The 24,976-nt window shown below is 44.9% G+C and overlaps 2 protein-coding genes across 6 annotated transcripts in view; one reads left to right on the top strand and one right to left on the bottom strand.

Annotated features, from left to right (window-relative positions):
* The window catches only part of LOC107997067 (ecdysone-induced protein 74EF), a 153,411-nt gene that overhangs the window by 24,921 nt on the left and 103,514 nt on the right, over nt 1-24,976 (top strand). For all 3 annotated transcript variants that reach the window (XM_017055431.3, XM_062072267.1, XM_062072266.1), the window contains exons 2-4: nt 20,603-20,895; nt 20,976-21,246; nt 21,324-21,425. In XM_017055431.3, the coding sequence (XP_016910920.1) occupies nt 20,752-20,895; nt 20,976-21,246; nt 21,324-21,425 (517 nt within the window). In that variant the 5' untranslated portion in view covers nt 20,603-20,751. The remainder of the gene's footprint in view (nt 1-20,602; nt 20,896-20,975; nt 21,247-21,323; nt 21,426-24,976) is intronic.
* LOC107997068 (U7 snRNA-associated Sm-like protein LSm11) lies at nt 826-20,413 on the bottom strand. Of its 3 annotated transcripts, XM_017055434.3 has the most exons (6): nt 20,297-20,409; nt 19,607-19,895; nt 19,467-19,533; nt 10,677-10,813; nt 4,816-4,954; nt 826-1,173 (listed from the first exon to the last, which is right to left on the bottom strand). In XM_017055434.3, exons 2-6 carry the CDS (start codon nt 19,784-19,786, stop codon nt 1,022-1,024), a joined length of 675 nt encoding a protein of 224 aa, XP_016910923.1. In that variant the 5' UTR covers nt 19,787-19,895; nt 20,297-20,409; the 3' UTR covers nt 826-1,021. The 3 variants fall into 3 exon arrangements, with proteins under 3 accessions (XP_016910923.1, XP_061928264.1, XP_061928265.1); XM_062072280.1 differs by having other exon boundaries at nt 19,607-20,413; XM_062072281.1 differs by lacking the exons at nt 19,467-19,533; nt 19,607-19,895; nt 20,297-20,409 and adding an exon at nt 19,123-19,417.

Genomic DNA, 24,976 nt, shown 5'->3' with positions numbered 1-24,976 from the left:
GTATTAATACGAGATCGGTATTGGAATTCATTGGATGAATTATATCGTTTACGGGCGTAATCTACTACCGAAACTTTCTTATTTCTGTGGATGCGCATTCCGCGTGCACGCGAGAAAGGAAGAGAAAGAGGCGGTTAACGTGCGACGAGCACCGCCTTAGAGAAAAAGCAACCGTTCGTGGCGGCGGCGAGTTAGTTACAGCAGCGACACCGTGCAGCCGAACAATTACGAATTTACTTTCTTCTTCTACAACTTCCTCGTCGATGGTCACGCTGTAGATTAGCGAAGGCCCATCAACGTTGCACTGCAGCCACTGCTTTTTCTCCCCGCCTCTCGTTTCTTTTCTCTTCTCTTCTTTCTTTCTTTTTCTCTCTCTCTCCCTCTTCGCCATTCCTCTTCGTGTCTCTCACTTTTCTCTCTTTACCTCTCTCCGTCTTGTCCCTCTGTCGAACGACCCGTCATCCTCCTCGACCGAACGTAGCCACGAAGGCTGCAAGGAGATGTAGATTAACTCCTTCTTTTTTTTCTTTTTCGAATGAAACGATTGTTGTGCACAGGAACACGAGGAAGTTCATAGTTCGCCCGGTATCCAAGTATATATAATAAATCTTTTGGAATAAGGATCGAGATATGTATTATTTTAATCTCTGATAAAAAAAAATACCATGCTCGCAAAACATTGTTTGATTTTTGTTTCGATTCAACTCGAAACGTTCGATTGTAATTTATTATCCGCTGAGAGTTGTTTCAAATTTTCGCGCCATTTTTTCTTTTTTTTGATGAATCATAATTACTCGCCAGGATCGTGTAATAAATCAAAGTGAAAAACATCGAAGACGTTTATTCGATAATACTGCTCGAAAGAAAACGATACAAAACGGGGGAGGAGAAAAAGAAAAAAAAATAAATATAATTGATGGAGGTATAACGTTGCTCGTGATGACTCGATGCGTCGCAACATGATGTCGCGTGACGTCACATCACAGTGTCCGTTTCTCGGTGGTAGGACGTATTCACCGTCTCAATTGATTTTGACGATTATAGCGACCTGCTCTCCCCTCAGCAGCATTTGCGGCACGTGTCTTTCCAAGGTCTCCATCTTTCCCTCGATCTTCTTCACGATTACTTTGGGCGCGGTTTCCTCGTCCATCGTCCTCGCGCCGCTCGGCATACCTGCATTAATTCAAGAATGCGAAACAATTTGAGAATTGAGAGATTCGATGATTGAAAAAACAGCACGTTACAAGATTGCAATCGAGATCACTTTTAATCGAACGCCAAACTCTCCCAATCTCGGTTACGAGAGGAAATTTTCAAATTTACCGCGCGGATTCCTTTCGAATCCGTTCCCTTCGCGGAAAGAAAGGAGAACGAAAAAGCGCGAGAAGGATGGCGAAAAAACAGGGAAGAGTTGACGTCACGGGGAAACCGCGAAGGAAGAAGGGAACGTCGGCGGGTCACGAGGTAAGGCTCGAAAGGTTGTTTATGTGCCGGCACGTGTCCGCCAGCTCAGAGGGGAAGCAGAAGGGCGTAGGGCGATACGGTTAGGAGGGAGCACGAGGAGTCGGTGGGACACGTATACCCGGCAGACATCGATCCTGGAAGTTGCTCTTCAAGGTCGCTCGGCCTGCCACCCTCGCCGCCTCGTATCAACGACCTCTCGACCCCTCAGGATATCCTAAAGTACGTCAGTAGGCCAACTAACCCTGAACTCGCTCGGTGTACCGCGATTACTGTTCTCGGAGGGATACCCTTTTTTTCTTTCTTTTTTTTTTTTTTTTTTTTTAGATTCTCGAACCGACAGCACTGACTCGCTCTATATATATATATTTTTCTTCTTCCTTCTTTCTTTTTTTTTATTTTTTTTTTTTATCGTATAGCGTATTAATTAATTTCGCGTCGAATCGAGTTTTATCGATTTGATAGGAGATCGATTGGCGGAACAAGTATCGAGATTTTCCTTTTTTTTCTTTATTTCTTTTCTCGAGGAACGAGAAAGATAAAGATGATATCGAAATTCAAGATTCGAACGATCTCGGCGATAAGATGTAATAATATTCGGTAAAATTTCTTTCTTTTTTTTTTACGATGCTAATTGGGTCGGGACGTTAACGTTCGATTTATGATAGGAATTCGTTTGTTTCACAAAGAACTTTTTCTTTTTTTTGCAATGAACGACGTGACTAATCAGTATGAGATCTTCCCGCTTTTATAACGCGTGTATTTCTTCCTTTGTCCGCCGGGTTTTCCAATTGTAATAATATTGACTCTCGTCCAATGTACAACGAATTTCCGTTCCTCGAATCTCTTTTATTTTAAAATTTCGACCAGGCAAGAACCCCGCGCTTTCGTAACTTGGAATATTCTTCTTGGCAATTTATACAGCCGAAATTTATATTTCCGAAAAAGAAGTTAAAAGCCGATTATCGTATCTTAATAACCACCTGAATAATTTCGAAAATCTCTAATTATAATGACGCGCGTGAGAAGTGAATCGAGGCAAAGATCCGGCTCCCACCGGAAATCGTGGCAGGCGAAGGCCTCGATAAGAGGAAAGTTGCAATTGCGGACGCACGTGCGGACCGTTGTGTTACCCCACGTGAATGAATGGAAACGTGTGCCGAAGGTTGCGCGCGGGGTTGTAGCGGAACGAGGAAGATGGGACGGAAGAAGGTGCGAGGAAGAGGGAAACGGGAGTAGTAGGGAAGAGAGAGAAAGAGAGAGAGGAGGAAGGACACACGAGTGGAAGCAAAGAGGCGAGAGCGAGAAAGAGGGAGACGCCTCTGTTGGACGAACAGGAGGAGCGTGCGAGTGGGAAAAAGAGAGAAAGGGGAAAAAAAGGGAGACGACGACGCGAAGCACATGGGGCCTTGTATCGAACGTAGCCAACTACTATGTAGTCAAGGTCGGTCTTTGCCCCGTGAAGGGGCGTCCTAAGGATGTATCCCTCGCGATATCCAACGACTTGTTCTTTCCCGCGAATAAAGATTGCTAATGACGCGTAACGTTGGGAGGAAACGTTGGTTAAGTTTTATTTGAGCGTTTGTTATTATTGAGAGAGAGAGAGAGAGAGAGAAGAAAAGAATTTAATTATTCAAAAATTGAAATTCGTTGGAAAGGAGAAAGGGGATTGGGCGCGTGTGAAATGTGATGCACGCACAGCGTGTGCCCATTCGCCGTGTGCATCAATTAACGGCGTAAATAGGAAGAAGCGCGGACGTTCCATTGACACGGGCACACAGTAGTAGGAGTCATTCATGGCCAGGCCGGTGTAGGAAGGACTAAATTGGATTCTGTTCGAGTTGGGCTTGGAAGAATACATCCGTTACTACGCCTATTGATATCGCGGTATTAAAATTCTAGCCGCGCACACAGAGAATCGTCCATTATGTATAATTTAAAAATTTGCATGCCAATTTGTACATATTGTGGGATGGAAACATTTCTCGAGGCCGATTAATGGATATCGAATACTTTTTCTTTCTCTCTCTCTCTCTTTTTTTTCTTTTTCATTAAATTATTAAATGTAATTGCGAATTAACGAATCGAGAAGTTCGATAGAAAAGGCTAAAGAAGGAAAGGGTATCCGTGTGTCGAAACTTTCTTTTTCTTAAACGATATTTCTAAAATAGCCGCCCCCGGTTTCTGGTTTATATATAAATTTATACATAAATCCGTTCAATTAAAGATGATTTCTTCGAGTAAAAGTATCAAACTCGATGATAATTTCGAACTTTGAAATAATTTGAATATTATTCAACGATAAAATTAACAAACCGTACAACAATTTCACCGTATTGACTAATCGATCGATTAACAAAAATCGGATCCTTTCCAATCGCGGGAACAGTATTTAGAAATAAATAATGTTCGTTGCTTCTTTTTTTCTTTCTTTCTTTCTTTTTTTTTTTTTTTCCTTCTTTTATCGAACGCGATTCCGAGAACGGATATAAAAAAAAGAGGAATGTATAAAGGAGAAGGCCGAATAGTTTTTAGTTGTGGCTATTCGACTTTTCATTGAACCCACGACATTGTTTAGAATTCCTCGGCAAGCCAATGGCCTTGAGCGGCTGTCAGAGATTCAATTTTTCCAGGGCCGTATCCGCGGAATCACGGCAAAGAGGCGGCCACGTTACAAATGTCGGAGGTTACACAGCTTTCAACCGCTTTTTATAGACCGCGCGTAGCATTAGCATCTCCCAATGATTTCTGATTCATCGCAGATGTTCCCTCTTTGCTATCGAGAGAGAGAGAGAGAGAAAGAGAGAATATCGTCGAATCGTTATCGATCTTGAATATCTCGAATTGTTGTTTATTACATCGATTTTTCATTGTGCGTTTATCGTGAGTTTTTCATAATCTACGCGATAACGTAACATAACAAACTTTTGTTTTATTAAAATATTGACGTTTTAAATAGATATTTAGTAATTAACACGTATAGGGATAATCGCTTTACTTATTTGCACAGCCTTGAAACATGTTTTCGAATTCTACGTTTTCTACGTTTTATATATAATTATTGATTGCCTTTAATTTCAAAGATAACCAATGTTTCCAACGCTTCGTATCGCAATTATTCAAATTTTCGAATAAATTCGTGTTAAATAACCAAAAAGAAAAAGCGTTCGAAACAAAGGCAACAAATTTGTATCCCCAAGAAAGAAGAAGAAGAAGAAAATTGCGAATTTCATAATACACCACCATCCATACATCCATCAAAATAACTCGTTCGAATATATACAAAATATCAAACTCATCAAACCCATCATTCTTTCAATTAAATCCAAAAAAGAAGAGACCAAAAAAGTTTACCCAGAGCAGGTGCTTTCCTCTTCACTTTACGCGTCCAAATCTCGAAGCAGTCCTCGAGCGCGAGGTTCCAGTGCTTGTCGAAGGCGGCCACGTATGCCTCCACGTGTCCCCTTATGCCACGCGCGTTTCTGGTGTAGACCTTCGGCACAAAGGACGAACGATTACTCCTTTTAAATCGTGCCGGCGTTAGCGGCGTTTCCAGGTAAAAACCTGGCTTCCACGGGATCGATTCCACGCTCTTCCTCCTCTCTCGCTCTCTTCCTCTTTCTCTCTCTCTCTTTCTCTCTCGAGAGAGAAAAATAATACGCACGTTAAACGAACGTAACCGTTTATCCCCGGATCGTACGTGTACTACATCCGTGCTTGCGATGTAGAGGAGGAGGAGAGGAGGAGAGGAGCAGCGGTGGCGTTGATCGATCGTTTCGGCGATCGAGAAAAAAAAGTGGCGCGTAATTTTTTGCACGCACCAACGACACACACACACACGCGCACATAATTTGTATCTGGGCTCTGATTGTGCGTTTTTCTTTTCTTTTTTGTTTTTTCCCCTCGCGGCACGAGGGGACGCAAGAGGGGAGGGGCGTTAATAAGGCAATTAGGAGAAATTGGCGAACACGTGGATACACGTGGTGCTTTTTTGGGGCGAATAATTTTGGTTGGTTCGTTTGAGAGAAAAATGAAATGTCGAGAGGAGGAGGATGTTTATCAGGATGTATTTCGTTCGTGTTTGTAGGAGAATTGTGAGAGGATTAGGGTAATTAATTGATCGCGTGTAGCGATAATTTTGTGGAACTTTGCGTTGCGACGTGTTCAAATCAAACAAACGAAATCTCGTTGTGTCGATAACGATTATTAAGATTGTAAAAAACAATCATTCAGGGTATTTCGAGACTACTATTTGTACGTCGATTCTATTCGTGTGTGCACGATAAAAGATGTTTATCTTTTGATATTTTCCAACTGGAGGCAATAAATAAATTAACCAACTCTTACGCGCTACTAGAAAAAACGTAGATAGGGAATTCCTTTTAAGAAAATTCCCTTCCACTTAGGATGCATTCCACTTTTCGAGAATGGGAGAACGTTCTTCTTTGCTTCTCGCTGCTTCGTGTTGTCTGCATAGAGAAGAAACCGCACGAAAATATTCCCCAACTTTCCTTCATTTTCTGGACGATGATTGCATTAATGACGGGGCCGTGTCTCCGAGAAAATGAGCGCCGAGTCCGTTGTTTGTCTCTTATAGATACGTCGCGAGACAAGATAGCAGGCTGATACGCGGAAGTGCAGGCCGTGGCAAGGCCCCCTTCAATGCCTTTCGCACTGATATATACCCGGCTTTGTCGCAATGAAAACTAATTGCGTGATTCTCCAACTCTCTGACTCGCTTCTCCCTCTCTCTTTCTCTCGCGAATCAGTACCGTTTCCAGGAGATCCTCGAGCAAATCATTTTAACGATTAACTATTTCGAGCTTGAGCTCGTTCGAGATAAAAGAAAAAAAAAAAAGAAGAACTCTTCGATTGAAATTCTTTTGTTCTTTCCCTCTACGTTTCTTATCGTACGTATATCTAATTATGAGGAGAAGGAATCGAGGTCGTCGAGGATGTTTAACACTTTGATCGATTCCCTCTCCAAAGGATTAAATCGTTGTGAAAATTGGGGATCACGTTTACTGATAAATTCATCGATTTATCGGTAAGTAAGTAAGTTTTAATACGGATTTTTTTCTCTGTATAAAACACCGCCGTTTGCGTATATTATAATAATTCTTGATCGGTCAAGGGGATCGATCGTTTCGAATTCATTCACGCTGTTACACGCGGAGATTAAATTTCAATCGAATAATAATAAGATGTAGAGGCGGAACAAGTCGAGCGAGCTTCTTCGAGATGGGAAAAATAAAAGAGAATCGTTGAAAATTTTAAATTAATCGTCGGAAAATCGCTGATGATTTCTAAATTCAATCGTTTCATCCTCAAGCGCGCAGAATCGAAATAGAAACGATTAAAGAATTCGTAAAAGAAATCTTATATATATATATATTACACACACGACACCTTTCTTTCTTTCTGCTGCTCGTCATTGACTCCGTGCACGTGTCCTGTACGTGAGCGAAACGCCATTGAGAGAAGAGGGGCCCCCCCTCCGTTTATACGAGCTCTAGAATCGTCTAGAATCGATTCTAGGAGTCCTCAAGATTCCTTCCAGCCGTATCCTTGCTGGACCAGCAGGATCATCTGTCGATTAACCGGCGAAGGATAAGAGGCGCGCAGATACGTCTAAACGATCGTTCCAATCGAGAATCCTCCATTTGTCATGCGCCAAAGCGATTGGGAGGGGAGAAATTGAAAATCGTTCAAGGTGCTCGAGATTCGAATCAGAGCGGAAAATTTAGGGCTTTCGAAACCGCGGTGGAAAATCGACAGCAACGTATCGACCGATAATCTCATCGACGTGGTTTTGCAATCCTTTTTTTTTTTTGTATCATTGAATAATTACGCGCACGATCGACAATAATAAAAAAAAAATTTGCCAATATCGCATCAAGTATCGCGTCGCAAATTGTATAAAATAATTCTTGATAGAAACAACTTATGGGATAGGAAATTACGGCGAGGATAATAATAACAATGTACATACGAGTGAATTACAAACGATCCATAACAAGTAGAAATAACGAGAGAGGTATGAAGAAAAAAAAAAAACGATCTCCTCGTGATTGTCTTCGCGCCAATCATATATATATATTATTTAATTGTCTTTTTTTCTTCTTTTTAATACATACGCACACATCGTACATTACATAACGATGCGATTATACAAGATTATTACGCGGGAATGCGTATGAAGAAGCGAGATGAGGATGCCGAGGAAGGGGGAGGGAAGAGGAACGAGGAAAGAAAGAAAAGGAAGAGAAAGAAATGGCGACGACAACTTTCTTCCGTTGTTCGATTCGAGAAGCCGAGTCGAAGGCCGAGCAATCGATCGGCTCGGTGGATAAAAAAAAAAAAAATCTTTCCGGATGCAGGCACATCCCGAAGGTCGGAGATTAGGATCTGTTCCCAAGGACGGTGGTTTGAAGAAACGCGCAGGATCTCTCGAGGCTTGGCGAGCGATAACGAGCCTCTTAGATGAAGAAATGAAAGTTAATGAATGTAATTAATCGAGAAACACGTCTCTTATTAAAAGACTCGGGCGCGCCGAAAGGAGTTTAATTAGGAACTCGATTCCGCTCATTGAGAATATCGAACATAGAGCTGGCGCTTCCGCAGGAAGATCAATTACAATCAATTTAACGATTAACTTTTTTTCTTTTTTCTTTCTTTCTCTCTCTCTCTCTCTCTGTCCGTCTGTCTATCCATCCAAAGATCCGTTCCGTTCGAGAGGAAGCCGAATACTCTTTTTGTGCAACCGCTAAGCCTAATAGCCGAGGAACGATAAGAAAAGAATAAACCCCTTTCAAAACGTTCCCTAATCGATCGGTCTGCGCTACGTGGACTGATTCTTATTTTTTTATCCCGCCTCTTTGGAAGTATGTAGATAGCATACTTTTCGATTATATGTGTGTTGAAATTTACTTTTACTTTTTACACTCGGTGTGATTTTTTCCGAGATCGATGGATAACGGTTTCGTAATTTTATCGATAATAAACAAAAGTTGTACAAATAAATAATAATCGTTATTATTATTGCGATTAATGTAGATAATTTTTATTAACGAAATTAAGAAAAAGAGGACCTTAAAACTTTTCCAAAGGAACGAAAAAAAACCGCTCGACTCTCCGTCTATTATTAAGAGGCAAAAAGTGCATCATATGTTTACTTCCTGCTTCGGATCAGAAATCTCGTTCTTCGAACGGGTGGCTAATTATGGAAGTAGGAAGTCGGCGAGACTCGATCCGGCAGGAAGTGAATTTTTCTTACTTTCGTCGATTCGCCGGGACGAGTCTTCCTCCCCCCCCCTTCCTGCGATTTCTCTTCGTTTACAATGAGAGACAACAACAAGAAGAACAACGCCAGCAGCAACAACAACAACAAAAGACCTTGCACGTTGATTTATTTTCCGGCCGAGAGAAAAATGGCTCGTGATCGTTGTCGGGGACTGATACGATCCAGAAACGTCTTCACGTGATTTCATCGGATCGCCGTCTGACTCACACGCGATATTCAGTTTCCCTGTCGAAGAAGAATGCGCCGCCACGAGGCCCCCACGGTCAGATCAAAAACGCTTGATACGCGACCGTCCTCGGCTTTCTTGTTGCGCAACAACAACCGGTCAGATAAAACGTCGATCGAGTTTTTCGTTTTTCAACATTGTTGCAACCCCCGTTGGAGCGATTCTGGAGCGTGCAGCATCGGCGAGATACTGGCGACTTTTTTTCCTTCTTCGCGGGATGAAGAAATCTCGAACGTATTTCCTCGAACGAGTCGTTGAAAAAAGAAAAAAAAAAGAAAAAGAGAAGAAAAATTGGCTTTGTGTATGCAATGGAGAGATAAATATAGGAAAATGCTTACTATTGAATTCGCGTAATTATTATGCCTGTTATTAATAGATCCATCGCTATCGTTTCGCGATGATATAAGAGTTGAAAATAATATATTTTCGTGTTGAAATATTGAGAATGCTGTTACCGATAACAGCGATTTTTGTATAACACAATTTTGTTTAAAATTATATTTTTGGCAAATCAAACTCTTCAATTTTCACGATGATCTCGCGGCCAATAAGAAAAGATAGAAGATACAGCAGAGAGATAAACGCGTAGATGATCGATCGATCGATTAATTTGAAATAATACAGCAATGAATTATATATAGATAGTAAATTTATAAACAAAAAAAAAATTCCTACTACCCTTCAACATAAACACTCATAAAATATTCCACTCCTGCTAGCATATACCTAGCCGTCGTGCGCGTACTTGGCTCAACAGGGGCGCGAAACAGAGACGTTCTTTGACAGAAGAAGCCCCTTTTCGGGATTGTGTTTCCCGATGCCGCGACCTTGTCTTTCCGAAGCGTCACTTGAATGAAGGGGGAAGATCAGGGGCGTAAACAGGACGAGAGGGGCCCCGTTTGTCTCCATGGAGACGAGTGTTGACCCGAACACACAAGTTTCTCTCCTTTCTCCCTTCCCATCCGCACCTTTCGCCCGTTTCCAGCCCTTCGTTTACCTTCGAAGGGCTCGCGCACGTGTCTCCCGGCCGCGAAAGTGTGTCAGCCGCGTGTGCGTGCGCGCACAATGCCAAGGGGTCAGGCAGAAATGGGAGGCGTGGGTGTTTACAGTACCCATTTCAGGACTACCCTCGAATTTCGAGGCCGCCAAAGAGGAAAGTCGAGATAATCGGTTACCGCCGCATTCCTCTGCATTTTTTTTTATACTTTCTTTTTCTTTTTTCCCCTCCCCTCTTTTCTTTTTCGCACTCTAATTTTGGAATGGAGAAGATTTTCATTCTGTCGTCTTGCATTCGGTGTATTTCTTTTTTTAATTTTTGGAAAGATCTTTGTAAAATGATGATCGATCATTTGTTCTGCATTTTTCTGTGCATTTCGACGTTATTCTTCTTTTTTGCTTTTAATTAACGACGAGATATATATATATAATATATTACGACGAACAATTGATTATGTATATACGTATATTAGATGTACAGATATTTATTTTCATTATTATAATTTGAATTATCATCATTGTGTACGTACATTTAAATATAATTATAAGTCTATAGATTTAATATTTAATTGTTTCTTTTAATCACACGCCAGATATTTTCTCACGTTCTTTATCGATTAGAGAAGAGGCGAGGAATGATCGCGTCTAACTGAACGTTGAAAAAAAAAAATATTACGAATCATGACCTACCTTAATGCGAGTTCGATTTTCCATGTATTCGTGCAGCATTCCTAACGGGCCGAAGGTTCTTTGCATTTTCGAGAGGACGTTCCTTCCATCTGCGATCCAGTCTCGTTTCTCTATCTTCTTTTTGTTGGCCACAGGCTCTGCGCATTATAAAAAAAAAAAAAAGGAAAAATCGCCAATTTAATCCCTCTTTATACATTTCTTTACGTTTTCGAATATTATTATATGTAATAGCAGATAACGAACAAAAATTGTAGACACAGGTCTCGAAGCAAACGATATTTCTTTTTTTTATTAGATGCAAAAGCAAGGATTCGATTCGTATAAGCAGCTTTTCTAATTTTTCTGATATCATTAATTTCCTTTCCCTATTCAACTTTCAACAGCAATCTTGCCACTTATATATTACAATATCCTTATCCCCGTAATGGAATTTCCCCGTCCATTGAATAAGTTAAATCAGATCGATAAATTTAAATCCATAATTTAAAACTCTATCAATTCTAATAATTGTTTCACGTAACGTGAAAATAGGTCGGTAAAGTAGATGGGGAGATGTCATCCGAAGAAAGAGATAAGGATTCGAAATTTATCATCATCTCTCGATCAACAAGGGACGATTGTCGAGTGGCCGAGTTCCCAGCATTTGTCCCTTGTAGATTTTTCCGTGGCAACCGTAACACACCGTACTAATAAGAATTTATGTTTGCTCTAGGTGGTTGTCGGTCCGCCGACAAATCATCGTTCAACGTTGTATTCCACGCCGCGTTGAGACGAGTAACTCCGCCGATAGCATCGTTGCTTCTCTACTCGTCCGCCCGTTTTTGCTCGTTTTTTTGCCGCGGCCGCGTGAACAGAGACACAAGCCATTACGTAGGACGGGTCGGTATACGAGGACGGCGATGCCTAGGAAGACACCGGCGTCCATTAAGAAAAATCGAATTTGTATGCGAGCTACGCGAACCGAATTGCGCGGACGGAATATCTTCGAGCCCCTCGATGCTCTTCCTCTCTGTCGATAAGGCGGACACGGCGAGGCAAAAGAAAATGAGAAACAGAGAGAGAGAGAGAGGGAGAGAGAAAGGGGAAGGGAATATATCGTATTCCCGCGGCAGCGACAGTTATTTATGACAATAAATATTTGATTACGATAAATTACATAGCGGACCTGGAGGCACGCAAACGTCCCCTCGCAATTTCTTCTCAATTCCACGTTTCGTTAAGTATTCGTAGCGGCGAAAGTATATTCACCGTGCATGACTGGTCGTCGGCCTGCGCGCCTCTCTAAGCAACAACCTCTCTGGTAAATCCATCCAATTCGCGTTTCCAGGGAGGACTAGGGATGGTGAGTCGAGACTTCTTTTTTTTTTGATCCGCGAAACTCGGGCGAAGAAAAGAGATTTCGAAATTTTTTCCAACTTTCGATACGCGAGCTCGTATCTCCTTTCTCTCTTTTTGTAGTAGCATTCATTTCGTCGGGAATTAGGATTTTGATTTTTCAAATATTTTACAAATTCGTTCGACGTAAATATAACAGCAACGATACTCGTCTTTTTATATTTTATTTCTTCTCATCAATTGGATTATCGTAAATTGGTATGACAAAGAAAAAAAAACCAGCTTGGAATCAAGAAAATTTGCACACAATTACATGGTGATATACCGTTGTTACGATTAATAGGCGGGGGGTCTGGCGAGAAGGTGGGCCGGCCCTGGCCGGCGTGGCGCGGAAAGAGGAACGCCGCAGAGTTACGTAAAGGCTGGCTCTGCTCTGTGCACGCTCTCTGCCATACGCTCTGTGCACACACGAGTGCACTTATTTCGCCAGTGTATGCGCGCGCACACGCAGCTACTTTACCGAGTTACTTTACTCGCACACGGCTTCGAGACGTTGAATTCGTCGATAGGTGTTGGCGTTGGTGCGAAAGGAGCGGGTATGGATCGGTCGCGCTATTCGACGAGATCGACGCTCTGCCAATTGGCTTTCTCCGATAACTTTCATCCACCTTAAATCTACACGTCCTCCCCTCCCCCTCGCCCCTGCCCCCGCTTCCACTCGCTTCTTTTCCACCTTTCTTTATTCCTTTCCGCGTGCACCACGCGCCCGCCACTTTCACTATCGCGCCGCGATCCAATTCCACCTCTCCCGGCGGCCGAGAGAGCAAGCCTCCAAAGCTAGATAACTCGCCACCGGCCGAGAGGCCATTTTTCGAGAGGCCGTGCTCTCTGTCTCTTGGCCGATTTCTAAAAATAAAAAGTCGGGGGAAGCCCGCGAACGGGAACCATTTATCGGAGATGGTACGGTACCGGGCGAGGCCGGTAAAAATACGAACCGTGGCCCATCGATTTTCCAAGAAAATATATAATTGTGTTTATTTTCTGAATACGGGTTGCAAGAATGTAGTAGATATAGTTTCTCTTTTTTCGAATTTATCCAAGTTTGTGCGAACTTTCCGAAAACCACACGCTTCGAATAAAAGAATGGATACTCGTGAATATATATTCTACGTTTGCTCATCCAAGTTTGTGGAATCACAGTGACGGAATCGATTTGCCGATTTTTCGCCGTCGTATCGAACAAGTGGCACGACATCCGATCAGAAATCCAGTTTGAAAGTATCGTATTATCCGAAGCGATTTGCTCGTATAAAGCAATAATCGTGCATTGACAGAGATAAAGAAAAATATTTATTCGATAATTTCGAATGGCCACACGATTAAACGATTCGTTAAGCCTGATCTACTAAATAGAAACGAGAAGGGGAACAACACACCTTCCAGTTACGTCCGTGAACCGGAGTCGTGGTGAAATTAGAAATTGCCTCGTTTACGGTACCACGCGTGGCTAATCGCAAAGGCGGCCACGCGTTTTATCCTCCCAGTTTTTCCTCTCCCTGTGCGCTCCATCGTCTGGTCGACGAAGAGGAAAAGGAGGCGGAGGAGGAGGGGAGCGAAAAAGGTCGTAAAACGGATTATCGAAATTACGCCCGGAGCATCTCCGGCTTTTACGACGATATATCTCCATCGACGATACATAAAGGAAAGCCTCGGAATATTTACTCGAGGCACGGAAGGGTCGCCTCCGTGTTTACGATATAGTCGCTTTCCACTGTCGGTTCTCGTTCTCCACGCGAGGATGCAATCTGCCTGGACGATCTCGCGGAGCTCTCTTGAGAAAGGCGCGCGCGGAGAAAGAGGGAGGAGCGGGGAGCGGGGGATGGAAAAGAAAGAAGGAGAAAGAGCGAGAAGAGAGGAGAGGAGAAAGGGGAGGAGGGCGTAAAACGCCGTCCACCTCCAACGTGCGCCACTATTTTTTCCTCTTCTATTCCTTTCGACGCTCGAGGAAGGAAGAGAGAGAGAGAAAGAGAGTTTTTTTCGATTCTCAGTCGTACACCAGCAGAGATAACGCTTCGAGAGCGTTCACGTGCGTGAACCGCGAAGGGAACCGTTAGCTTTGCCGAGTCGAGAACGAAACGGCCGCCGGGTATTTTATCCTCCTCGGCCATCACTTTTCACCTCGAAAACTTTCAAAATTACTCCGCTCGAGGATAAATGAACACAGGTACTATCCTCCCTGTCCCGAAACGCGTCCCCCGAAAACAATCCTACCTAACCCTACCCTACCCTACCCTACCCTACCCTGGCCGAGAAAAAAGGAGCCGCCAATTATCGCGTACCCCTTCGATCCGCGCAACGTATCTCACGTGTTCACCTGCAAAAATGTTTACCGTGCGTGCGAAGGAGCAGTTGGAGGAGAGGATCCCTGTGCAGGTGGGTACGACGGCCCCTGGAGAATGTTCTTGCGCGGGGCAGGTGGGGCGGCTCGCGCTCTACCCCTTTGCGCTCTTCTGGCCAACGAAATATCGGGGGGAGGGGAGGGGCGAGTCTGAGGAAAAAGGAAGAGGTAACGGCCAGCGCGGAGAGAGAGAGAGAGCTCGAAGGTTCGTACGTGTGTTCGCGCATCTTTTCTCGAAGACACGAGAACGAGAAGGAAGACACGGTAGCGAAGGTGGTGGTGGTGGAGGAGGAGGAGGAGTAGTGAGAAGTAGCCTGTGTGGTGGGGGCGACGGAGGAGGAGGGGAAGGGAGGGAGGGCTGGTTGTACCCGCGGATGATCCCCAGGTTGAGTCGCGCTGGGTTCAACGTCCTGGCGGGCAGCGCACCCGAGAGCCGAGGCAGGCAGCCGAGCAGCCACCAGACCTCTCCATACACGCGCGTGTATATACGGGCCGCGCGTACGTGTGTGCACGCGTGTGTGCACGTACACATGGACACGTATACATTGAATACTGGCGCACGCGACACGTACCTACTACGCTTCACCGAGTTGCACGTGCGCGCACGCGCTCTCCTTCCCACACATCCGCATCTTTTTTCGTTGGTGTGCGCGGAGGGGAGAGGAGGGAGAGGATGGAGCGTGCACGTAGTAGAAGAAGAAGGCAGAACGTAAGCAACGCACACGAGGAAACTGTTGGCTGGCTTGTTCGCCTCGCGAGAGTTTGCTTTACGCGAACTATCCGTAGGTACTGTTACTTTTGCGACCAGGCCCTTTCGATCCCTTCCCTCCTCCGTTCCCTCCACCGTCTCGCTTTGTTTTCTTCTAAGTAGCGGACAGGTAACGAAGGGGATATTCGCGCGTGGAGTAGAAGAGAGAGAGAATGGGTGCGAATTTCGAGGAAACGACGGTCGATTTTTCGCGTTGCTTTTTATCGCTCTTCTCTCTATCTTTTCCTCGTGGCTCGAAACTCGTGGTAAGAAATAGCGGAGAAGTCGAGTGAGTCGAAGGAGGTAGGAAAGACTCCGTAGAGACTCGGTTTCCAGATTCCAGAAGAAAGGAGAAATCACTTTTACCCGAGAAGCGAACGGATCCACGCGCCGGGGAACGAGAGAAAAAGTAGATCGGTGGCGGGAGATGGCTGAATTCGGAATCGTTGGCAGCAACAACGATATGCATCTAGGAAGTTCGCAGTCGCATTCCTTTCGAGGCGACTCGTTATGTACGTATAACGGTACAGATCAAACGCGCCAAACGTTAATTTTCAACGCTAATGATTTTAATTTTCACCTCGACTCTACCCGGCGACTGCTCTATCGGCGAAATAAAATTCCCCCCTCTCGGATGGAGCGAAAACCGCGAGATCGGTTTCGGAGGCGAGGGGTGGGACGACCCGATTGAAAAGAATGCCAATGCGAAATTGAAAAGAGAGGGTTAGAAACGCCACCACCGTTTCGATAGTCATCTGTTACACGTTGGGATAGGTCGAGGCGGCGGGTACGGTGCACACGGCCGAGGAATTGGATCGTTCGGTCTACCGGGTGTCGCCCGACTACCCATTAGACGAGTGTGCTCGAAAAAAGGTGGAACATCGAGCACTGGTTTATTCATTTCGCCCGTTCGTGCGAGGAATTGGAGACACCGCTTCCGTATCCGATAACGTGGTCAAAAAGGCCGCTGGTTGCCAGCAGTTGCAGAGTCACGGGAGGAGAATAAAGTCCCCTCCGCCGGTTGGCCAGCTACGGTGGTGGAATTACCGAGTGGTGGATGCATGTGTCGCACGCGTATAAATATTGCGCAACACGCGGCAAGAATCGAAGGGAAAACATCGACAGCGCGACGTGTATTCCGTTACTCGGGGCGAACGACTGGCGGAGTGCTCGGTTCGCGTCGTGTTTCTGCCGGGCAACGTTTTACGCGTTGTCGGCGAAAGCCAACGAAAGAATCGGCCACCTCGACGACGATGATAACGAGGGCGGAATACGCAATTCAGAGAACGGTGACGCGAGAAGATGGTCGGATTCGAGTAACGATCCAGCGACGTTTTAAAACGAGCCGTTACGATGGTAGTCGAGGAACGACGAATGACTCACGTTGGCCTAGGTCGTGGTAAAAATCGTTCGCAGTCGCCTCTGTTCGTGGCGTCTCCATTCCCCTGGGCTTTCTCTCGTTTTCGAGGAAGGGATGGGCGATGACTCTCGAGGAGAGCGTGTCTAATGCCCTATTCGGGTCTATTCCGATGGAAAATTGACGAATCGCGGTATCACGCGCGAGAAAAGTATTATGCACATGGAGCGTTATTCGGGGAGAAAGCCCGGAGCGAATTAAGCGACGATAATAAGGTTCGATTACACTCTACATAAGCGCAATCATGAAAATCACAGTTCCGGCCGAACGTGTTCGGAGGCCACCGAAGCTGAGGAGCCTCGAGTTGAGTCGAGGTCGACGTCCGGACGCAACAAGTGCTGCTGCGACTCTCGCTGCGCTCGTGATCCTCTTCGATATCGTACCGAGATTTTCAACGATGCCCCGCTTTTTCTCGTTGAAAACATCGCGTCGAACGTCGTCCCCTCCCGTCTTTTTCCTCCGAAACGAGATACTCGCCAAGATCGGCGAAGAATCGTTGTCCCTGACTTTGCCCGTTTCCCTCGTGCGAGAGGCGAGAGATCCGCCAAGAGATTCGATTTGGAACGCGTGCCGGCCGGAAGTCGAAGGACCTCCGCGAGGTTACCGTGCGATCATCGCGTACCGTGCAAAATTTTCGGTCTAGAAGACGGTCAATCCGGCGCGGAGCCTCGGGTTGAGTCCGAGGTCGACGCCCGGGCGCAACAAGTGCTGCATTACGTACGTATACGCTGTTACACCCCACCCCACTCACTCATACAATCGAACGGCCAGCCCCCTCTTTCCCCTTGTGCAGCAAGCCTTCTCCCTCTCGTTCTTTCTCTCTCTCTCTCCCTATCTCCCTGCCGTGGCTTACCACACTATGTCGCTCGCGCGAGAGAGCATCGACGCACGACGGAAAGAGAGAAGCAAAGCCCTACGCCACCACTACTACGGAGCGCTCACCGGGCGGAGAGATGAGGACGAGCGGAGAAAGAACGAAAGAGAAAGACGGTGAATGCCGCGGCGAGTGGCAGCAACGGCAGAGGCGCGCGCCCGTGCCTCCTCCTCCTCCCCTGCGCGCACCAACGTCGCCTGTAAATATAAAACTGCACTGGGTCAGGGATCCGTGATTTATCGGCTGCCTCGTGTAATTGGCTGCCGGCCAATAGATACATACCCCCCCGGGCTACCCGCTGGGACATGAAGGGAACGCGCCTACCTCTCTCTCTCTCTTAACCTCTCCACCAACCCCTCTGTCCTTCTTCCCCTTTTCCCTGTGCTTTCTATGCCCCGCCCCCCCTTGCTTCCGCGTCTTTCACCTCGCCACCCTGTGTCGCACGGCGGCCATGAGAGGAGGATGGTGCCGAAGCGTCGGTGCCGAAATTTCGTTGGCGAACCCGCTCGGTAACCGCGCCACTTTCACTGAAAATCTAAGCCGACCTCGCTTGGCACCGTGTCAGAATCACGGTTAAGAAGCGACGCGGGCCTTCGGTCAAGTTTCGACTCGGGAAACGTAGAACGCCACGCCGCGAGAAACCTGGTACACGTCTGATGTAACACCTATGTATCGAGGGGTTCTATTCGAGCTTCTTCTATTTGATTTTTCTATTTTTAACAGGATGGCCAATTGGAAATTCAACGCTTCTCGATTTTCTCGTTATAATAGTAATGATAAAAATTTGTACGAGAAGGGCTATTCAACGACGTTGGGATATCTTTGAATATTACGCGAGCTAAATTGTGCGAAATTGTGGATGGATTATATTATCTGTAACGTTTTATAAAATTATAATAGTACTATTAATAGTAATGATAGTTGTAAAGATAATTTCTTAGACAGCCCCTTTCGTGACGCTGGAATAGAAAAGAAAGAGGAAAAAAAATGGCGCATCAGATAACCCTATACACGCGCCGATCGAAGATGCTTCCGCACTTGCGAAACATTTCGGGAGACCTTCTGTCCGTGGATTCCACGTTACGTTTGCACAATACGTAGCCGAGGGAAGGTCTCGGCGAATGCTTCGCGACATTAGGTATGATACGCTGGTACAGAGGAACGCGATAAAAGGACAGTAGCGAAGAAGGAAACAATGAGATCGAGGGGGCTTCTACCAGTTGACGCACTTTCGCGGAGGTCAAATTCCACACGACTACGCGCGCGCGGCTCGCGAAGACATACCGACGACCTTCGTGGTATTCGTTGCATCGTAAATAAAGTGTGCCAATATCTGGGATATAGAGTCCACAGTCGGTATCGGTTTGTTCGCGTCCCATTAGTGCGATTTAGAAAAGGGAAGGAAGAAGAAAAAAATATGTCGGAATGATTCATTCGAGAGAATCTCGCGAATATGAAGCGAATTATCTTACAATGAACGATTCGTTCGAACGCGTAACGCGTATTATTTCCGACCAGTTGATCCGACGCACAAAATGAAACGTACGAAACTTCCCATTTTTTACAAAGGTAAACGGCAAAGACGTAATAAACACGGACGAAATATGAAGCTTTATGAGCGTTATATTTGTATAAATCGATTAGATGTTTCGGAAAGTGGAGAGGTTAATATACCTTGACCGACGAAAAAAATTGCACGAAACACGGAGGATACGTTTCTTCGGATGTAAAAGAGACGCGTAAACTCATAGACTCTCACGCCACTTCCCCTTTCCACTTCCGCGTACGTACATCGTTCGTGTTTGCTAACCGTAAGCATATTGAAATTTGATACCACGTGCGAGTTATCATGAATGAAACTGCGACCTCTCAACGATGCGAAAGTTTCACACGGTCGCCATCTCTCGTGAAACATTCAAAGATTGGGTCGACAAAATGATATAACCTCACTATTCCGGACGACAATAAACGAGATAATCACCACGTGACTGTGGTTGAGAATATAGCGATAATCTTACCTTGATGGGATAAAAATCGTTGCCTCGAACATTCTCCTTGCTTCACATCGGTAGTCCGATCATTTTTCTGAAATAATTAAAGAAAACGAAAACAGAAGACATCAGCCGACTGTATCGGCACGCACGAACGCGATACACACTTTCGATTGTTTCGATAGACCCGACATTACGGCTTCGAATTTCGAAACATTGTCGTAAATTGGTGCTTTCGTGCCTGAAAGCTTTATTTTTGTGGAGTAAAGCGCTTTCAGCGGATCAAATTTGACACTTTTTACGTCCAAACTCTCGTCGGACGTCGAACTGCTTTCGTCGTCTGCCATGTCAAAACTGTCCGACTTGATTTTGAGCGGGCGATTTGAAATTTATTGAATACTCGATGAATACTTTCTCTCGAAAATAATGCCATCCATACGTATTTATGTATATCGGCTTGAAAAGAAAACAGGTGTTCATAGTAACATTTTCGCTTCGAAAAATTTCTATTGATTATATAAATAAAGGAACTAATAAAGTTTCATTAGAGAGTTCTCTTTCTATGCGGGTATATAGATATTTGATCGCTTCATTTTCGAACGTAGCGCGTTGCTTCCGATTACATCGGGCAGCGAGCGATATTTGAATAGGTAGAGGATGTTAACCTCCTCGCAACGATAGAAACTTTCTTTCGCGGCTGAGGATTACGTAAAGACAGCGGCGTGTAGAAGCTGCATAGAAATGCATCGGCAGCAAGAGAGTGAGGTTACGCGCACAGGAAGTGAAACAACTTACAAGCCAGAAAGAAAGTTTTCACTCGATGTTTTCACTTTCATGGAAATGCCAACGTTACTTACACTGTTATATACTGCTACATGAATCAACTTGTAATTATTAGAATCGACGGTTGCCTCGCATCGACGAATCGAATGATCGCTTCAATTGTTTCATGGTCCGCCATGATTAAATGTATCGATCCGTCCTTTAATATCGACGAGTAATATCGAGCTGAATATCGATGGTTGCGATCTCTAACGGAACAGTTGCGAAATTAACTCGCGAGAACATGTTTGTTTCGTGTAACGACAGAAAGTAATTTTTAAACGTAATTTTAAACGTTGTTGAGTGAAAATTGATAATAATCGAAAATATGTTCGTTTCAGGGGAATCAAAGTAGCGCGTAAATTGAAAGAAAGAAATCTGAGGAGCAGAAAAAGAAGGAGGCGAAAAGTGGGGACGTTTCAAAGGTGGTTTTGGATGTTAGAAAGCGCGGGGGTGGCTAGAGAGGCCCCGCCGCAGGGTACGGGTCCCGATGCCGGTCCCCGTATCGCAAACCCTTACGCTGACCTCCACCCTCGTGCCCAAGGAGGAGTCAAACATGCCCTTCATAGACGACGAGCTTCTTTGGTGCCCTGACAATGACGGCAAAATGGTCGACTTAACGCAATGTCTCCAGGTTGGTTCGCCGGTGATGATTTTCAACGATTAAGTTTTAAAAAATTGTAAGATTATAAGTAGGCTTTATCGTTTTATCAGGAAAGCAGTACAGGGCAGTCAGTAGAATTTTCCCCGATGGAATTAAATGCCCTTGTAGGGACGCCGGCTGCTCCAAATATGCCGGCAGAAGAGGGCGAAGGAATGGCTGGTGTCACAGGAGAAGAGCCCTTTGACACGTTAGACACATTCCTTCGAGAATTGCAAGCTGATTTGGCTGAAGCCAGTCAACCCACGTCCACTACAACTTCCGTAACTCCTTCCTGTAGACGGCAGAGGTACAATATCGCAGCCGCAAATCCTTTGTTAGCAGGTAAATGAACAAAATTTGAAATATATTTTCGAGAAAAAGAATTATCGATCGTTTATTGCCGATTTCGTTTCCGATAGAGAAATTAGCAGCTCCTTCGTCGCAAGCATCTCCAACTTCTATTCCGTACGCAACAAGGGCGGAAATTAAAACGGAAAGTATTCAACCTGAAACAACGAAAGGTAAGGTGCACAAATTTGCTCGTAATTTTACAGATTTTCGAATCTCTTTTGCGAATCTTCATCTTTATATCATAAAACGGTCACTTTAAAAGTATCTATATTACCGACAGTAGTCTCATCAACAATAAGGTTTCTACTTTATCGACAAGACCGTTTCTTTACCGCTCACGCTGATGTATCGATTTACCATCATAAATGTCGTTCCGTCGGTATATTAGAAATTCTTCGTACTCTTCGTGTATATATCTTATATCGATACGAGGAAAACGTATACATCGGACCCTCTCCCCCACTCGGATTAAAACTTTACTTGGTATTTAAACAATGCCAATTCGCTACTCCGAAAGGGAAACCGGCCAAGGCCCCGCGAATCGCGACCAGACATCCGCGTTAGCGATAATTGCGCTTGCGTTCTTGTGTCGACGCGAAAAAAAAAAAAGCAAGCAGCATTCGCGCGCAACGTGTACGTACACGGGCATGCGTATTCGTATTCGTGTGGTGGCCCAATTCTTACAATTTACAGCCATGTCGTAACAACACACTACGTGCGTACGCGATTTCGCGATTGCTTCGAGTCAACCTCGAGACGTAGGAACGTGCAACGACCATCGAGGAAGAACGTATTTACACGACCTTAAGGCTTATGCGACGCAAATATTATGCCACTTTGCGCGTTAGGTGTCGTGTTCTATAACTTGAAACATACCTGCTGAAGCGACAACGGGACGCTCGCGTCCTCGCCTTTTGCGATAGTTAACGTGTGTGTCACACATGCGTGCATGGAACGTCTTACAAACATATCTTACGTACGACACTGTTAAAGTGGTAACGACCTTTTGTAGGCCGCGTGAGATGCTTAGCCTTTAACCCGAGCATTTAAAACGATCAAAGGGGCGGATGAGTCTTTCTGTCTGTCAGCGCTTAACGATAACGAAGAAAAATTGTTGAAATTTTAAAATAGTAAGAGAAGCAGAAAGAAAATAACTTGACAATTATAAAAATGTTTATTCTCCGTAATTTCTTATACTTCTCTCTCTCTCTCTCTCTCTCTCTCTTTTTTCCCGTTACATTACATTAGCAAAGCGTAATGTAAATTCTCGATGCTCGTTTTTTCGATTCACAATGAATTTCGCGACTATGCTTCAACCGCAACCCGCGACGGTCAATTACGTGCCGTTAGAACACGAATCGGAATGGGTGCTCGCCGTTGTTCTTTTCACATTTTTAGAAAGCGGTTGGAAAGTGAGAAACCGTGTACTTTCTAACAAAACTATTATAAATACAGATTAGAACGATCTTCAAGTATAAAATATTGGGCAAAATGTGTCTCCGGTGTTTTGTTCACCGTTCCAATTGCCCGCCAAACAACAACATTTTTCCGACCGTTTCCGTTTCACTTCTTCGCCAACGGCGAAAGAGCCATCCATCGATCCATTTACATGTCGCAGTTGATCGATCTTTCTGGCGAAAATACTCGCCTCGTTATCGCGTAATATCACGGACTCGATGCACACAAACCGTAACTCGGTTGCAAATAATACGATTTCGAACACCCATTTTACCCAGTGAACTCCTTGTGTCACGGAGGGGAAAAGAGAGTATGCATGCTCTCGCGCATATCTCTCGCGTGCACTTTTGCTCGCGGTTCTCTCAGTCATCGGATCCAACTGTCTCGCCTCTTCGACACGCATCACTTTCGCCGTGTGCATCCTGCGTAACCGATAAAAAGTTGGATTTTCACGTGATCGTTGATCGTTTACACGGTCACGCTCGCGATATACTCGAGCGCCAAGCGCGTGAAAATTGGGTATATCGGTGAATTTTCACGTTCCTTTCTCCGAATGGATCGTTGGCTTAATAAAAAGAATAAAAATAAAAAGAAAAAAAAATAACAAAATTTCACGCGCGAATCCTTAACGCTCCATTCTAGATGAAAGAGATTGATTTTTCTGGCCGGGGGGGGGGATCAGTTTGTAGAACTGGAGGCGTGACAGGGAAACGCGTTTCTTTACCCCCCCTGTTGCATCCAGCTGTACGACTCCTGTGCACTTGTCGCTACCCTCGTTCCCTTGACCCTCTCCAAACACATAAATTCTCCTCTTCCCCCTGTTGCGCTGTCTCCCTTCTCTCTCTCTCTCTTTCTTTCTCTCTGGGTTAGGGCCCCACGGAAATAGATTCGAGACCCGACTCGACGTCGACTCCTCTCTTCTCCCCTTTCACTCCCCTTCTACGCCTGTTGGTCGAAGAAAAACAGGTGCAGCGAATCGATATCCGACCATGGTATTGCCATCCATGCATCTTCGCTCCGTATGATCGACCACGATACACGATTTATTTTCTTCCTCTCGCGCCTTTTTTTATTTTTTTCCTTTTCCTTTTTTTTTTTCCACCGACTCGATTCGATCCAATGAATTGGTGATTTATAACACGATGGAGACCACGTTCCCTTTTATATTATACTATATTTTCGAAATGTCCGAGGAATTGGAATCCTTGGGAAAAACAAACGGTTCTACTCATCATTTTAAATTAGCGTATCAACACGCTATCGATCCTTACGATTCTTTTATTATTTTCCAAACTATCCAATTACCTTGATTTCGAATGAAAAGAAAGAATAACTCTCATAGATATCATTGAACGAGCCGTATAAACCGTCTCCATGTCACATTGAATATCCAAATTTATCCAATCTCCTCGCAAAAAGATCTTTCAGATCCCAGTGAGTTGGAGAAATCCCTCTCCGTCTCCTTTTCACCGGACGCTCTCCGCATCGGTCTATCGTCCATCCATCCTTTCCAGATAACGAAGCTTTCCAACGTTGGAAATCGAAGCACAAGATGGCCACTTTTAATAACAAAGACCGCGTACGTACCGCGCTTCTAACGCGTACGGTATCGCACCCATACACCCACGTACTCCCCTCCCCTCCCCTCCCCTCCCTCCATCGTTTTCGTTTGCCTCGCGGCCGGTGATAGTGCGGCCACGTAACGAGAGTGTTGACATTTTCTGCAATCGGGTCAGGGCCCCCTGTCGAGCCGCTCCGGCATTACCTATAACCCCTCCCGAGGCGAGACACGAGCGCCACTGTGGAACAACTAAACTGCGGATGCCTCGCGCGGAAATGGCCGCGGAAATGGGATGCGGAGAGAGGGAGACAACGCGCGTGGAGAGAAAAAATAAAAAATGGGGTGATATTTCCTCTTCGAAAAGGAAACGAAATTCTTTTCGTCTGTGTACTTTTACTTCGTTGGTGGGAATATCGCGTTGGTAAAAAGCGAATCTTCCGTAATCCTGAATGGCTTTTTCCCTCTCTTTTTATTTCGTTACGAAATAAAGAAGGGGATTGGCAATTCGAGTGTTAAATTTCTTCTTTTTCCTTCTGATCGAATGATTGAACTTTCGACTCGAATATTTCCATGTTGTGCATTTTCTTGCTCTGATGTACTCTTCGCGCAAAATATTTAAAAAAGAAAAGGCGTTTCACGGTACAGTTTATTTACCAGAGCGTGGGCCGTAGGTAAAGAGCTAAAAAAGTAACGCAGATCGAT

The sequence above is a fragment of the Apis cerana genome, linkage group LG3 (genome assembly GCF_029169275.1).
Source record: "Apis cerana isolate GH-2021 linkage group LG3, AcerK_1.0, whole genome shotgun sequence".
In the NCBI taxonomy this organism is placed as follows: domain Eukaryota; kingdom Metazoa; phylum Arthropoda; class Insecta; order Hymenoptera; family Apidae; genus Apis; species Apis cerana.
Note: the sequence above shows the minus strand (reverse complement) of the source record. Positions and strands in the feature narration are given on the sequence as shown.